At 43.3% G+C, this 17,138-nt stretch overlaps 1 protein-coding gene across 2 annotated transcripts in view; it reads left to right on the top strand.

Annotated features, from left to right (window-relative positions):
- Window positions 1-15,744, top strand: part of LOC118109295 (zinc finger protein 710) — a 29,946-nt gene extending 14,202 nt beyond the window's left edge. The window contains exons 1-5 of one of the 2 annotated variants that reach the window (XM_035156309.2): window positions 2,692-3,416; window positions 5,291-6,925; window positions 9,987-10,178; window positions 12,423-12,594; window positions 13,982-15,744. In XM_035156309.2, the coding sequence (XP_035012200.1) occupies window positions 3,372-3,416; window positions 5,291-6,925; window positions 9,987-10,178; window positions 12,423-12,594; window positions 13,982-14,163 (2,226 nt within the window). In that variant the 5' untranslated portion in view covers window positions 2,692-3,371 and the 3' untranslated portion in view covers window positions 14,164-15,744. Of the gene's footprint in view, window positions 1-2,691; window positions 3,417-5,290; window positions 6,926-9,986; window positions 10,179-12,422; window positions 12,595-13,981 lie in introns of those variants that run through there. The other variant, XM_035156318.2, reaches the window with a different exon arrangement.
- Window positions 15,745-17,138: the final 1,394 nt, after the last annotated feature.

Raw genomic sequence — 17,138 nt, 5'->3', positions numbered from 1 at the left:
ACACCTGCTATCAGAACATGTCTTTGGTCGTATTTCACTTCCTGCTCCCATTTGACTGTATCTCTCGGGAACTGTTACTATGACAGAGAGAAGTTTGTTGTTGTGTGCACAGCTGGAACAGAGGGTTGCAGTAGTTACAGTGTGTTTTGCATCAGATACAAACTTTGTAAAAGTTACTGTTTGGGTCGACTTTCACCGTAAAATAGTCGCAGGAAATTGTGTCGTTGGCGAGTAAACAGATACCAATACTATATACTATGGTTAATCAAAAATGCATCTATGAAAGTGTTTTTGTAAATGTTTGTTCATTTTTGGTATTTTCTGCGTTTTCGGATGGAGGTCTGAAATGTTGAAGATAATAACAGTCCAGTCAGGAGCAGCAGCAGTTAGCAGTTAGATGAAGAGCTACAGGTGACAGGCTGTTCACCTCCAAGGGTGTGAAGTTGCCACAGGTGTCTCCATATCTCCCAGAGCTGTTATCTTCATGATTGCCACTTTGAATTTTAAAGGCTATGCAGTGCAAACATCTTGTGGTGTTTTGTGGTTGGCTGAGTTATGATTGATGTGGGCTGTATAGCATAACCCCAAAGAGCATCAACTATTTGTGAAGAGTTCATATTTTTTTATGGAAATTTAGAAATCAGTGTCTCTGAAAGTGGAGACAGGACAACCCCTGCCTGTCACATCTCGGCTCTTCAGTATTTCTGAATATGTGATCTCACACAAAACTGAGAAACACAAAGAAAAATGTTCCCTAAAATATTTGACTAAATCTATTATGTTATCCATGCATTGTTTTAGAAGTCCACCGACTAGAGTGTGGATACTGGACCCATGCCAATCGGGGCAAACATTTTGAAAGGATTTTCATGTTCGGTTTGGGTTAAGTCACGTTGGCTGGGCTATATACTTTTTAATGCTGCCCCTATTTGGTGAAATGGTGCTCAGGTTGGTTTCAGGCACAAAACACACTATGCCTGTTGGGATTGAGTGTTGAGTTCGGCAGAAAAGTGCAGCCAGAGCCACACTCTACTGCCAACTAATCAGATGTCTTATTCCATTGTCTGCAAATATCTTATTTTGTCCAGATCCAGAACCAAAAGTTTTTTTATATTTTTAGTTTCAAGCTGTCTTGTGTCCATATACTTTTTTCTCTCTCATCCATTCTCCTCATTACCTTCTTCAGATTTTCTTTAGATTAATTCCTTGTTTTCTTTGGAGTGATAAGTTTCAGTCGTTTCATTTTCATTTTTCTTAAAATGCTATCTGGCTAGCCCGCAGTAAAACACAGGGCTGCCAGTGTCTTTACGCTTCTATTAAAGACAGAGGAGAGCACAGCCTGATATTACTGCAGCTGTGCTCTGTGACATGGGAGGACCCGTGATTGATTGAAAGGGAGGATGAGTAACGTCATGGAAATGAATGTTGTGGCCGTACAGCACAGTGTAGAGAGAACACACCTTCAGCATACCATGCATTGACTCACACACTCTTTAATAATGCACATCAGCATCTTCAATTACAATCAGCCGTCCATTCACAAGAATCTCACCGTCTTTGGAAGTTAGAGGAAAATAAGTTTGTCATTATTTTAGAGCTGTTGGGTTAAATAATTGGTTGCAGAAAATGAATCAGCAACAATTGTAATTGTTTTTTTATTCACTTGCTGAAGCTTCAAAATATGCCGTCTTGCTTTAGTCTTCTGACACTAATGAGGGTTTTTTATTAAACTGTTATATTAACTTTTTGAATTCGACAATACCCTGAATTCTTTAATGAAATTTTATAAACCTGAGCAGAGCATCAATCCACACATTTCCAAATTGTTTGTCAAAAATACATACAAGACAACATGTTAAGTGTATATTTCAATTTTATAGTGTTTTTTACGTTTCTAGAGCCAAATGATCGTATAAATCGATAAAAAATTTATGTTTGCCAAAACGTACAATTTAAAGAATAAACAATGCACGAAAAATGTGTATTTATCTTTTTTAAAAATCAATATCAGTCAGACTCTAATATTTTCATATGTAGGTTTACGTAGTTATTTGACTGTTCTACTTTCCTTCTGTTGTTGATTTGCAGCCTTTGTGTTGTCTCAGTTTCATAATTGGCAGGACGTGTGTGACCTTTCTGGACTCTCATGCCACCACTGGCACCGTCTCACAGCTCCACGACTATCTCATCTCTCCACGCATCCCTAATTTCACTGGTGGTACTCTGGTCACAAGACGACTTGAAAAGAGATGAAAGTTCTTCACACTTGAACCTTGATGTTTCCGAGGACGTAAATCTGTGGCCCTGTGTGTGTGTTTGTGTGTGAGGGATCCACGGTGCATCATTACGAGTCGTACGATACGTTTATTCTCTCCCGTAACTCTTATTCTTCCCTTCATCCATCTTCCATTTCTTCTCCTTCTTTTACCGCATTCTGCTCCACTCTCCCCATCCCCCTCAGTCTCTTTCTCTCTCTCTCTTTTTCTGACTCTCCTCTCCTCTCCTCTCCCCTGCACCCCCTCCCCTCTCCTTTCCTCCAGTATTCTTTCCTTCCAATCCCTTCTCTCTCTCTCTCTCTCTCTCTCTCTCTCTCTCTCTCTCTCTCTCTCCATTCGCTCTCTCTCCTCCATTCGCTCATCTCCTTGTCAGTCACCTTCCATCTCTCTATCACTCGCTCTCTCTTTGCCTCTCTCTCTCTCTCTCTTTCTCTACCTCTGTCTCTCTCTCCCTTTCTCTTCTTTCTTTGCACTTGCATCCGAGTCAGAGCACGAAACAATCTCTCCAATACTTCTTCTCTACTCATAAACGTTACTTGATAAATGAGAGGAGCAAGAGATTCAAAGGCAGAGGGAGAGAAGAAATGGAGAGAGGGAGGGAGAGATGAAAGACAGGAAAAAAAGGACTCTGCAAGAGATGGAGCTGAAGGAATAAACAGATAAAGGGTGAGAGACAGGCAGGGATTGGCAGAAACAAAGACAAAGATTGACAGACAAAGATGGAGGAAATGTGGGTGAGTGAGGCGGGAGGCAGCCCCGGAGGGTTCATCATTTCACACTGAGATGATGTCGATTTTATTTTTTGTTGTGTGTCTTGTGACTTGAGGTGACTTCACCCATTTATCACCAGACTATCAAGGAGACATATATCCGCTTAAACCTGCTCACCACATCTTTGTATGTTGGGAGACTATTTTGTTTGTTTGTTTGTGTTTGGTCTGTATTTGCGTTGGTGTGACCAGATTCACTCCTGAAAACTGTGGTGAAATAGAAGAGAGGGAGGGTGGGCAGTGTAAGCCCCGCCTCCCCTCGTCCCTCACGTATAAGTAGGAGGCGAACGTTGCCCGCTCGCTCACTCAACACTCACGCCGAAGAATGAGATCCTTGAAGCACCTGAAACCCCACAACAGGAGGAGCGTGGTGAGTTCATTAGCTCTCACTCGTAGCATGTTAAGCCGTAGTTCACTGAGGTGGTGGGCAACATGGGTTTGATCACATTGAGGCTGAAAGTCAGGTAAGGAAAGCTACTGATAGAGATTCTTATTTTCCTTTGGGGGTTTTTAGTTTTTAAAGTTGCCGTTTGCTGATTTTTCTAATCTCTCACAAATGAAGAATTGTCTCATTAGCGCCTTCTCCATTCATCCTCCTCTGAGCTTTTGCAAACTCTACCTTTTTCCTCATTTTCCTCCCTCATGTATTTACTTCACATTTTTTTCATTCTTTCATTCTGTCTGGCTTTCATTTTGTCATTTTCTTTCTGCTTCTGTCTCTTGGTGTCTCACTGCCTCTCTCTCTCTCTCTCTCTCTCTCTCTCTCTCTCTCTCTCTCTCTCTCTCTCTCTCTCTCTCTCTCTCTCCTCCCTCCCTCCCTCTCTCCCTCTCTGTCTCTCTCTCCTCCCTCTCTCTCTCTCTCTCTGTCTCTCTCTCTCTCTGTCTCTCTCCCCCTCCTCCCTCCTCCCTCCCTCCCTCTCCCTCTCTCTCTCTCTCTCTCTCTCTCTCTCCCTCTCTCTCTCTCTCTCTCACTGCCTCTCTCTCTCTCTCTCTCTCTCTCTCTCTCTCTCTCCCTCCCTCCCTCTCTCTGTCTCTCTCTCTCCCTCTCTCTCTCTCTCTCTCTCTCTCTCTCTCAGTCTCTGTCTCTCTCCCTTCCTCTCTGTCTCAACATATCTTTCTCTTTCTTCCTCTTGCTCTTGCTGCCTCACACTCACCCTCTCACTCTTTCACTCTCCCCTCACTCCCTTTCTCTCTCAGCCTCCCTCCTTCCCTCCTGTCTCCCCTCCCCCTTCTTCTCCTTATCTCTCCTTCGTTCTTCCTTTACCTTTTTCGTTTTCTCTTTTTTCATTTCCCCTCTCCCCCTCCCCTCCACCAGACTCCTGCCTGGTCTAAGCTCTCTCTCTCTCTCTCTCTCTCTCTCTCTCTCTCTCTCTCTCTCTCTCTCTCTCTCTCTCTCTCTCACCCTCCTTCTTTCTGTAACTGCTTTTTCCTCTTCTCCCCCTCTGTTCTCTCCCCGCTCTCCTCTGTTTGTTTCCTCTCCTGCTTTTCCATTTTTTCATTTCATAATCTTGCTCAGTTTTTTTTCCTCTTTCTCTCCTTTTCCTCCTTTCTTACTTGAACGAATGTTTGTGTGTAGATCAGTTAGCCATCTAATCCCCTGCCACACACACACACACACACACACACACACACACACACACACACACACACACACACACACACACACACACACACTAGCCTTACATGGAGAGCTGAATCAGGATGGTGTCTCTCATGGTTACTGTGTTTCTGTCACTGGATATAAAAGTTTGCGTGTGGACAGTCGTGTTTCACGTTGACCTCTTGTACCAGAACACGTTTTTTGGGAATCTCAGGTTCATCTCTGTTTTTTTGTGTTTCCTTCTTAGTGATGCAACACTCAGCTCTATGAAACCAACACCTGTTTCTCTCTCCTTCTCCCGCTCTCTTGACAACCAGCTCAAAGAAACACAGATTGGATGATGAGCCTCTACACTTTTTTTGTTCATATTGGATCACCTTTGGCGTGCTGTAGTTTGACTGTGGTCAAATTATCATCATGGCTTTTTTGCCATTATAACAATTTCAAATGGAAACCACCTGATTAAGTTATTAACGGCAATATATGTGGTGTAGAGTCCTAATTGCTGCTGTTCGTGAGATAGACCTCCGAAATTGGCTCAGAAAATGAGTAATGACAAACTCAGTTTGTAGTCACATGTGTATTTGTGAATTGCTTCCTTGCTGTGCTGATGCCTTGACCCTCCTCATGTGTGTCTCTTCCAGGAGGAGGCGAGCCGGCGCCTGGGTAGATGTGAGCCCAAGGTGATGGCCAGGCTGGTGGACATAGGCACACAGACAGATCCAGTAGTTGTGCTGTCCTTGGCCCAGGCCGCCGTGCTAGGTCTCATCTCCCAGAATGAAGTGTTTGGAGCTACAATTGCACCCAACGGCTTCTATACCGGCGAACCCAAAGAGTCCCCCGCACCCCCAGTAGACGGAGTCGACTACGAGTACGCAGACCAGCTTATCGGAGCCAACGGAGATTACTTAGGAGACAACTTGGGAGAAGACGGTCAGATGCAACCCAGCTGTAGTCAGAGGAGGTGGCATCAGGGGCCGCCCCAACATCCAGACGTGAAAATGGTTGGCCCCGATCGCCACAGCCTTCAGGCCGGTGACGTGTCCTCGTCCCACGTGAAGGGGGAAGGGGTGAACTCTGGATTGTCGTCCTGTGTCCACATTCTTAACAACATGGCTCCCAGAGGTGGTTTAGTACAAGTCGATCCAGCGACCCTTAGAGGCACCAACAAGAGCTGTGCAGAGTGTGAGCGGGAGGTAACAAACCAGCCGCCAGCCAACGCACACGTTCACCCTCCGCCCTCACAGGTTGGCCATAGAGGAGGGGAGCAGGGCCACAGAGGAGGGGAGCAGGGCCACAGAGGAGGGGAGCAGGGCCACAGAGGAGGGGAGCAGGGCCACAGAGGACTGCAGGCCCAGCGTCCTATGGTGGGCCACGGTCGAGTTGGGCGAGAGGATGAGGAAGAAGTGGAACACCAGGGGAACAACATGATGAAGCCCACACAGCAGGATGAAGCCATCAGCAGCTACTTCCAGACCAGTGAAGTGGGCAGCTATGATTCGGGAGAAATGGGAATGGGGGGTGAATACGAAGAAAGCGGCCAGAGCATGATGTGGACAGATGGGACTGGAGGAGCGCAGCACCAGCAGCCTCCACAACCACAGCCGCCTCGTCGGCACGGCGGTCGCCGAGTAGACCGGCTCGATATCAACATCCAGATTGACGAATCTTATTGCGTAGATGTGGGAGACGGTCTGAAGCGTTGGAAGTGCCGCATGTGTGATAAATCGTACACCTCCAAATACAACTTGGTCACACACATCCTGGGCCACAATGGCATCAAACCACACGCCTGTCCTCACTGTGGGAAGCTGTTCAAGCAGCCCAGTCACCTCCAAACCCACCTGCTAACCCACCAAGGTACGCGGCCCCACAAGTGCACCGTCTGCAAGAAAGGCTTCACTCAAACCAGCCACCTGAAGCGACACATGCTCCAGCACACCGACGTCAAGCCCTACAGCTGCCGCTTCTGCCGACGTGGCTTCGCCTATCCCAGCGAATTGCGAGCACACGAGGTGAAGCATGAGCGGGGTCGCTGCCACGTGTGCTCACAGTGCGGCATGGAGTTCCCAACCTACGCCCACCTCAAGCGCCACCAGACAAGCCACCAGGGCCCCCACACCTTCCAGTGCACAGAGTGCAACAAGTCGTTTGCGTACCGTAGCCAGCTCCAGAACCATCTCCTGAAGCACCAGAGCCCAAGGCCTTACACCTGCTCCCAGTGCGGCCTGGAGTTTGTTCAACTCCACCACCTTCGTCAGCACTCACTCACTCATAAGGTACTAACACCGGACACTACTGCTCCCACCCAGACACCCTGACTGTTACACACAGGCCATGAATTCAAATATAATATGTTTTCTTGTCATGTAAAAAGAAAACAATAGTTGAGAACGAATGCAAACAGACACATGATAAAGAGGCACTATTGGATTACCACAGGTCTCACCTCAGTTCATCTCCTTTACCCACTGAGATCTGGGTGAAGTAGACAGGTAAGAGCACTTATCCAGGCAGGCGTCCATCCTACTTCCTGCGTCCTTTTGTCTGTATGTCAGATTTTTGTGGTGACTAAGACCCTGTTTAGACCTGGTATTAAACTATGTCCTGAGTGATTGGATCACAAGTAGTAAGTGCAGGTCTGAATATATCCTTAATGTGTCTTGAGGTCTGATCAATCAGACCACATTCAGAGGTGGCCACACACAGACACCAACACACACACAAACACTGTGACATCAGTAAACTCAGACTAGGTAACACTGTTTGGTCTTCACGAACACAAATGATGTATGTGTTTATTTGCATATGAAGCAGGAAAAACGATCTGACCGCAAATGTTCACAGGAGACATATTCAGGACACATTTTGATGCCAGGTGTGAACAAAAGAACTTAACGCTTAGCACTTTTGATCGGATCACTCAGGACGGATGTTAATACCAGGTCTGGACAGGGCCTAACACATTTTTTAAGCCACAGTGCGAAATCTCCCATTATAGCATAGACTAATCAATCCCCCAGTCTAAAAATGTTAATAGATTAAATTGAAATGATACGAACACCATTTAATCAGCAACATACTAAGAACAGACTTTGTGACAAGTTCTGATTACCCTCACTTTGTAGTTCTACCAGGTCTAGATCAGGAAAGATGTTTTTGACTTCACAGTGAGCACAGTTAATCACCCATTCACTATTCACCAGAAAAGCTGCAGGATGTGTCTCCTGGGAACATCATCAAGAGAATAGAGTTTCTAGCTTTGAAAAGACGTTTGTTCATGTTAACAAAACAGAACTGATCGGGTGGAAGATCCTGCAAAAATGTCTTAATCCGACTGTGAGCTGAAAAACAAAATCTTTTTCACTTAAAATGTCCATACATTTTCACAAGGCATTCACATGTACGTATCTTTTGTAATCCTTGTCTGAATGAGCTGTAATCGCTCAGTTTCTGCTGTCGCTTCTACACACACATGAATGTAGTTACTCACACACAAAAACACACACATGCGTGTTGGGAGGGAAAAATCTGATGAAACAAATGATTGAATTTGTAAGGATTTACCTAAATTTGAATGAGTCCATATTCTAAATGGAGTTTTCTGTTGTGGCTTGTATTTGAGCCTGCTGTCTATCCACTGCTCCCCCTGGTGGACAACAGCAACAACATCCATTTGTTGTGCAGACAGTAGGTGGACTGACACCGAATTTGTCTGCTTATACAGACGCTGTTTCTCAACCCACCACCTGTGATACATATCTGTTCCTCTCAATTTTCCAGAATCCAGGCACATTTTTGTCTGCAGACACTGGCTGCAGAGCGCAGTGTTTGTGATGCAGATTCATTTAGATGAGCAACCTTAGATGTTTCGAGTTGTCTGTGCCTCTGACCTGCTTCTCAGTGTTTATACATGTACTGTTGCATGTGGCTGAGAATATTATGGGAGCAGTATAAGGTTGGATACAGAGGCCTTTTGCCGTTGCACTACAGTCACCTCCTTTTGCTAAACCTAAAATGGCTGCCTTGGATTCATGGTCAAAGAAATGGACATCTCACAGACGAGATGAAAGGATCTTTAGGTTAAAATGTTTAACAACAGTGCTGCTGACAGCCCAGAATTTTTTTTTTAAATATTTCCATGACAGGTAAAACCCCAAAGCTGTTCTGTCCATGAGAGTAAAGTTGTAAACCTCCTCTTTGGGCTGCATGTTCAGCAGGAAGATTATACCACCTATGATGTTTTCTGGGAGAAATAAGATGTTAAGTTACAACAGCATAAATTTAGTCAGTAGTTTTTATGGGCACAAGTTTTACAGCCACCCCAGACAAACGAATCTGCTAGCATTTTCAGTTTGCAACACACCAATGGATGTACAGATTAATGTTAGTGCATTACTTTCATAATTGGTCAAATGTACTAGTTGTTTTCAATGATTTCTAAGCACTAGTGCAGTGCCCATTCTTAACATGGTAGGAATGTAAAAGTGACCTGCAGCAAGTAAATCCCTGCTGCTGGACTCTGGCCACAGAACACTGAAGCTGCATCACCGCAGCTGCACAAAGAGCTGTTCACCTGTTTATTCAAAGTTAAGTGAAGCTCAACTCAGTATGCAGAAATCCAAACTGGAGAAACAGTGGCCGCCCCTTGTCGTGAATGTGCCAATGTCGTGATCGACAAGGTATAACGTGTCCAAATCCCATCAAACTCAACACTGCACTTCCTTAGGCCCTTAACAATACACATGCCACGCGTGAAGCCGATGAAGTGATTGTTTTTTGAGATACGTGCTCCACTTACAGTCAGACAGATATTTCTGCAATTAGTAGCTAGAAGAAGATATTTATGGACTTTTAATAGTATCAGTAATATCAAAGACGATCAAATTAATTGAAAAAGGTAATTTCCACTGAATCTGAAAATATGTGTCACGTCTGTGTGTTCAGATGTGACTGAGTTATGACTCTGTGTGTGTGTGTGTGTGTGTGTGTGTGTGCGTGCGTGCGTGCGAGTAACTGCAGGTGTCAGCAGTGACCTCCATGAGGTGTTGCAACTACTGACCATGTTGTTTATCAGGACAGAGGCAGCCAAATCATAAAAACTAATCTCAAGTTGTTTTAAACTATCTATAATTATTTTCAGACCTGCATGAACCTCACACAGTGTTTTCCTGCAGTCTCTCACACCTCCCCTCACTGTTTGATAACCTGTGAATGAGGCAGTTATTTCACTTCTCTCACACTTTTACCAAACAATGTGGCAAATGAAAAAAAACCTGCGATGCTCGCCGTTATATCGGAATGAATAACTAACACTTTCCTTCTGTTTGGACTCTGCAGGGAATGAAAGGCCACAAGTGTGACGTGTGTTCACGAGAGTTCACCCTGTCTGCCAACCTGAAGAGGCACATGCTCATCCACAACAGCGTCCGACCCTTCCAGTGTCACGTCTGCTTCAAAAGCTTCATCCAGAAACAGACCCTCAAGACGCACATGATCGTCCACCTACCTGTCAAGCCATTTAAGTGCAAGGTGAGTATTTTACCTTGATTTAACACCCTGGAGGCCAAAACAACCTGGCATGTTTGAAATACATTCCAACAGTCATTAAAGAAATCGTGTGTCAAAATTAAGCCAAAAATAAACCATTTGTATCAACCACATTCTGTAAAAACTAAATTCTGCGCTCCATACCAATACTGAGTCAGAGTTCAGAGAAAGTCCGTAAATATTTAGCTCCCGCGAGGATTCTGATGAGGGCATGTGAATTTCATCATATTATCATGTTGTATTGCTAATATATGTGAAAATCATTTAATGTTTCTCGTGGAGTCCACTTTTTTTTCTGTTAACACTTGTGGACACAAGGACATAAATTGTATATGTTGATTCAAGTTTTAAAAATGTTTGTAAAAATATTACATATCAAAGCAGTTTAACCGTCTTTATTCCTTCTTATTGGTTTATAGCATAGCATACACTGCACAGAAGACATTTTTAATTCTCTACTTTTTGGCAAATGTTGTCCATACACTGCTTGGTGTTATGTTCGATGTTACAGGACTATGTGTCTATATTATTAATATTAGCTAATCATAACGGAACTTATTTCAGGACACTTTCATAAACAAGTACTTGATGACAGTTTTGAGGAAACACACTGTGGGCAGCTTCGGAATCTGCCTCAGCCGGTTAGATTGAGAGAGAGAAAGAGAGAGGGCCACAGGGAAGTGTTGAACAGGGCTATGGTGTCAGGGGAGGTCCCAAAGTCACAGATACCGACGAGAGGAGAGAGACAAGAAAGAACTAAATTACAGGAGAGACAAGAAGCAGAGTTTGTAAACTGGATTAATGGGATATGAATAGTACAGACAGAGAAGAAGAGAAAGCAAGATGTGCCTCATGGGAAGTCCCCCAGCAGTCCAGGCCGTCTGAACCCAAACTAGGAGCTGGTTCTACAGGAGAGGAGTCTGATATCTGAAGGATCTGACTGGTGATCTACTACTACTTTTAGAGACTCTCGGAACCACAAGCAAGTCTGTATTGAAGGAATGCAGTGTTCTAGTGGGGTTAAAAGGAAATATGAACTCTATAAGATGTGGTGGTGGCTTTTAGGGATTTGTACTGTATGCAAGGCGAAGAATTTCAGAATCCCGAGAGCCAATGACAGTGCAAATATGTGGTTAATATGTTGTATTTTCTTACTTCTTGTCAGTACACTTGTAGCAGCATTCTGGATCAGCCGGTGAAAAGTTATTGGCCAGAATGACAGAGGAAGAAAAAGCACTGTCTTGCTGCATTTACATTCTCACCTGTGTGGTGTGACCAGCTCAGATCCAGGCTGATGTAAATCCTGGGGAATCTAAAGCTGCTGAACCTCTCAGCTGCTGCTCCATTAGTGTGGATGGGGGCGTGCTCCCCTCCCTGCAGCCTCACAATCAATCCACAATCAGCTCCTTGGTCTTACTGAGCACAGGATCTCCTGATACTCATTTCTGCTCTGTAAGCAGACTCGTGACTGTTTGTGATGAAGCTGATGACGGTGGTGTCCTCTGAGAACTTGGTAACTGAACGGACCCTCCAGGGGAACAGCGGTGCTGAGTGTCATTGTGGAGGAGAACGGGCAGGTAGTGCTGATCTGGGGTCTGTCTGTCAGGAAGTCCATGGTCCAGCTGCACAGAGAGGAAAATGAAGTGCAACTCTCAGAGCTTTATGAGGAGTTTGAGGAGCTGTAGTCAATGAACTCAGCATGCAAATGTTTCTCTGGTCCAGATGGGAGAGGACAGGGTGCACTGTGAATAATATCCCATCATCTGTTTGGTCTGGAGGGGTCCAGGAGATTTGGATGCATTTACTTTTTTAAAGGATTTACATACGTGGCTCTTGGTGTCTGAAGTGGGCAGTTTTCTAGAAGAAACTCTGGCTTGGCGTGGAGTAGGAGTTCAGCTGTTGTCCGAACACAGAACCTTGTGGAACTAACTTAAGTTTGCACAGTTGATGTGTTCAAACTGTAATAGATTTAATAAATGGGTCATAAACCAATTTAGTAAGGTTCAAAAGAGAAAGGAGATTATCTCCTGCTTGGAGCTGCAGCTCGTAAAGGTTTCGCAATTTGAATTAAATTAACATTCTAACATTGAGAGAAAATCCCAGAGCTTAGAGCAAACTAACAGGAAGGCTGATAATACCTTTACCATACTAATGCTTTACTGCATATTTTCTGTATATGTCTGTGCTCATAAATATCACTGTTTTGATTTTTGTTTATTTTTTCAGGTATGTGGCAAGTCTTTCAACAGAATGTACAACCTGCTGGGCCACATGCACCTCCACGCTGGCAGTAAGCCTTTCAAGTGTCCTTACTGCACCAGTAAGTTCAACCTGAAGGGGAACCTCAGCCGTCACATGAAGGTCAAACATGGGATGGAAGTTTCACCAGAGGGACAAGGTGAGGACGTCTGTACATTCTGTCTTTGTCATGTTCTCGGATTTAACAAAGATTAATTGAATATATTTATTTATCTTTCGCAATGTTCAACCTCGCATCAAACCACTGGATTCATGCCCCTTTTCATTATTCAGTGGTATCACCCATCAGTGTCATCAGTGAGGCTCTGATCATAAACATGCTGCTGGCCGGGTCCGGATCTGACGGCTTTGAAGCCAACATCAGATGTTTTGATGTTGGCTGTTTTATTGTTGGGCTGAGACATTCAATATTGATTTTATTTTTTTGACCAGACAAACATAAAACATGATCTCATGTATTTTCATGTTGACTTCAGCTGCATTTGAATCTGAATCAGATCAGTTCTGGGGTTGAGTGCTTGTGTTGCAGCGACCCTGTCAATCATATCTGATCTTATATCACACACAGTTTCCTTCGAGGCAGATTATTATTAGATTACTAGTTATTTTTGTGTTCAACTCTTGAATAACAAAAGGATATTTTTTCCATACTTAAATTGTGTTTTTTTCTTTATTTCATCATTAATATGTAATGATACTTTTTTCCAATGTAATTTAAGTGGCTTTAAATCGAAAAAAGTACAACCTTTATAAAATGTAAGAGGTTTTATAATCCATCTATCAGACTAGAGCTAATCCCAGCTGCTATTTGGCGAGAGGCAGGGTACCGCCGGGACAGGAAGTGCCAGAGTATTGCAGAGCCAGCATATAGACACAAATACTCACACTCACACCCACAGGCTACGGTCAATTTAAAGTCTTTGGACTGTGGGAGGACACTGGAGTACCTGGAGAAAGCATTCACAGCAAACTCCACACATGCCGATACCGGCTTGAACCAAGAACCTTCTTGCTGTGAGGTGACAATGCAAACCACTGCACTGTATGATCATTTTAACTCTTTTGATTTAACACAAGAACTCTTTCCTGTCAACACTTCAGCAAGAAAACCACATGAAACATAATTAGCCTACAACTGCAGAGCCTCTAAAATCCCCTCAGGTGATGTTTTTTTCATCTTGTGCTCACAAGATATTTATAAAAAATGTATGTGTGTCTCTAACAACATCAGATGCTCACCTCCTCCATGATGGAGAGAACTCTGCTAATCACCTTGGAAATTCTCGCAGCTCTTGTACGGAGACACACAATTACCATCTGCAGGAATCATTTGCTGCACATACATGAACTGGTTCCCAAAAGCTGATTTATCTTTTGCTAAAAAGTTCATAACTTGTGCCCACAAGATTTTAAAAAAAAATTGGAATGTTAGAATTTCTTCGACGTGGTGACACTGATTTATGTTTTATAGGGAATATTGTAGCTTTTGAAATGTACTTAACATAAGTTTCTTTTGTATTTTCCAGACGTCCTTCCAGAAATGGAGAGCCAGGGGGAGTATGAAGGACAGAACTTCAGCTTTACTTCACCAGACAATATGGACAATGGTGGCTCCCAAAACCTCACGAAACTAACCACAGCAAACATGGAAGACATGGAGGAGTATTACAACTTCAGCAAGGATACGAGCAGCTACACTACACCCTGAGTGGTGGTGGACCAGAGAACGTGATTTGTTGTTTTTTTCAAAGCAGAAGGAAATTACAGATGCTCTTGTCAAGGCTGTGGGAGACTCTGGGGAAGGGGTTTTCTTTTAGTTTTGGCCTCCATCCAGAAGAGCCAGAACTGCCAGACTCTGACGGGAGGCCGGGCAGCAGACACACTTCAGAGGAGACGTTTCAGCTCTGCAGAGCAGAGGCGCTGAAACCGCTGACGCCGTGTGGAGCTCCTTTTTTGGGGATTGCTACTCTAACCAACTCTACAACTCGGACAGTGAAACCTGTATGTTGTGTGTATGTATCAGTTATTTGAGAAGAAGAAGAAGAAGAAGAAGAAGAAAAAAAAGAAAAACGCTGCAGTTGCAGAGACATCAGTTACATTTGATGTGATAGAAATTTGTAAACCATTTGGCCACTTTTCTGTCATTCACAACCAATGTATGCCCTTATATTTTTGACTGAAAGTGCCAGTTGGATACATTTGCCGATAAGCTTCCACCATGTTGGCTATTTACTCACTGTATATGGAACTTTTGATACATAGTCACAACATATTCATAGGTGTGAATGCTCTTACTAAACAGATCCTAGTCATGGTTACCTGTTCCTGCCCAGCCCTCAGTTTAACACAGTTCACACAGGCCAGTATTTCAGTGCGTTTATGTTTTGTTTTGTTTTGTTTTTTGCACGGGACATTGTAGACTTTTTCTTAGCAGAGCACTTACTACCAAAGTTGCTTCTGTCCCATGTCGGCTGACACCAGAAATGAGCCCTCTCACAACCAGTCTGCAACATGCAGTGTGTTTACCCACAGTTTTATCTTTCACATTGGTTTTGCTTTACATTTAATAATCAATCCTGTGTAGTGAATATACTGCTCTAGTTTTTGAATTACTGAGTGAACAATACAAAGCACTTTTTCATTGAGATCTGTTGTTTTTCTGTGAAGCCGTCTTCAGTACGGGTGGACTTGTTTGCCTACAGGAGAAGAGTTTGGGGGAAATTAGGTGATAGAATCTTTAAAAGCCCATTACGGCAATATTATTCAAATCAAACAGATATTCTTTCTCAGTAGGTTTGTTAAACTGCAGTTTCCTTCATATGGGTATTTCACAGTTTGTCAATTCACATACGAAGTGAAGAATGAGCGATTCGAACAGAAACTCTGCAGTCTCTTTTTTTGTTTTCTTGTTGTTTGTCGTATCAGCACTCTTAAATCCAGGACTGTTTTCACTTCACTCTCAATTCAATTAATTCAGAAAAATAGTTCCTCCCTTAAGGGAAAAAAACTGAAATAGAAATTAAAGAGAAGCAGGGGAATATTTGGAGCTCGTCCTGGTTATGTTTTGTTGAACGGTTGAATTGAAAGTGGACTGACAATAGTCCTGCTCTTCATTATTCTGTTTTGGGGAAGACAGTCAGCTCCCCCTGTCCTGCCATGCAGGTCAGCCTTGATATGCACACTTAACCAGAGGAATGGTCGACTAGTTCTTTTTTCAGATGAGGAATATCAAACTGAGACCTCATGGAAATTGACCATCAATTATTTAATAAAGGTTCTCTAGTTTAAATGATGGAGACTGGAGTTGTGATCTGTCTGTCTCTCTCTCTCTCTGTGTGTGTGTGTGTGTGTGTGTGTGTGTGTGTGTGTGTGTGTGTGTGTGTGTGTGTGTGTGTGTGTGTGTGTGTGTGTGTGTGTGTGTGTGTGTGTGTGTGTGTGTGTGTGTGTGTGTGTGTGTGTGTGTGTGTGTGTGTGCGCGCGCATGCATATTGTTTATAAGGATAAAATTGCCATTTCGCCAAGGAATCTAAACTTAATAATAAAAAGAAAATGAAAAAATACATGTTTTTACCATTTCTTGCAAATGTATTTAAATCTATTGTTTCTTTTTTCCTGTAAATTACTTTTGGACATTTTATTTTGGTAAAACGGTAAAGGGCAGTAAATGGACTTCATGGTGAAGAAAAGATTCTCTGGTCTGATGAGTTAAAAATGCAACTCCTTGGCGAAAACTTCAAACTGTATGAAGAACACTGGAGTAGTGTTGAGAAACCATCTCTACAGTGACACATGGTGGTGGCAGCTTCATGCTGCAGGGACACTGGTCAGAATCATATACAGGATCAATGCAGCAAGATACAGAGGTCAATCACATCTACAATGCAGAGTTAAGATGAATACTTTTGTAAACGAGAGGTTTTTCTAAAAACCTTTTAATTTGTCACTAGTGTGCAGAAAGGAAAGGTGTCTCAATCTCTGAAGTCCAGACGGTCATGGTCCCAGGAAAATTAAGTGTCCTGACTTTGTTGATGTCCCCACTTTTCCTACAGTACCACCACATTTTCCTTCAGGATCATTTCTAATCTAGAAATCCCATAAATCTTCATCTGCTGCCAACAGGATTTTTAAAAATACTGGTTTATGGTTTTGAACAACTACAGGTTTTCCACCAGCAAATATTTCAGATATTGGGATCAATCCACATGCATTACCCATGAATGACACAGTGAAAAGATTATTTTGAGAAATGTACTTAAAGGAAAAACTGCCATCTTTCATTCAGATCTTTTATTCAGTTCTTACTTGAAGCACTATTGGCAGTGATGTGCTCGACTCTTCTTGAATACGAAGTAACAAGGTTTGCAAACCTCTGGGATTTGACATGATTGATTTGATTTCTCTGCTGATCCTCTCTCTGTCAGGTTGGATGGGAACCATCAGTGTCAGACATGTTCAGGTCAGTCCAGAGATGTTTGATTGGGCTCCAGTCGGGAATTGGGTGGGCCACTGCAGGATGTTGACAGACACTCCTGCGTCATCTTGGCTGTGTGCTTCGGGTCATTGTCCTGTTAGTAGGTGAACTTCTGGTTCATTCTGAGGTGCTGAGTGTTCTGCACCATGTATCAGTAAAGTCTGTATTATGCTGCATTCAGATTTCCCTCTACCCTGAGCTGTCTCTCTCCA

This window comes from Hippoglossus stenolepis, chromosome 1 (genome assembly GCF_022539355.2).
Source record: "Hippoglossus stenolepis isolate QCI-W04-F060 chromosome 1, HSTE1.2, whole genome shotgun sequence".
In the NCBI taxonomy this organism is placed as follows: Eukaryota; Metazoa; Chordata; class Actinopteri; order Pleuronectiformes; family Pleuronectidae; genus Hippoglossus; species Hippoglossus stenolepis.
The sequence above is the reverse complement of the archived record's forward strand: the minus strand, read 5'-3'. Positions and strand labels throughout refer to the sequence as shown.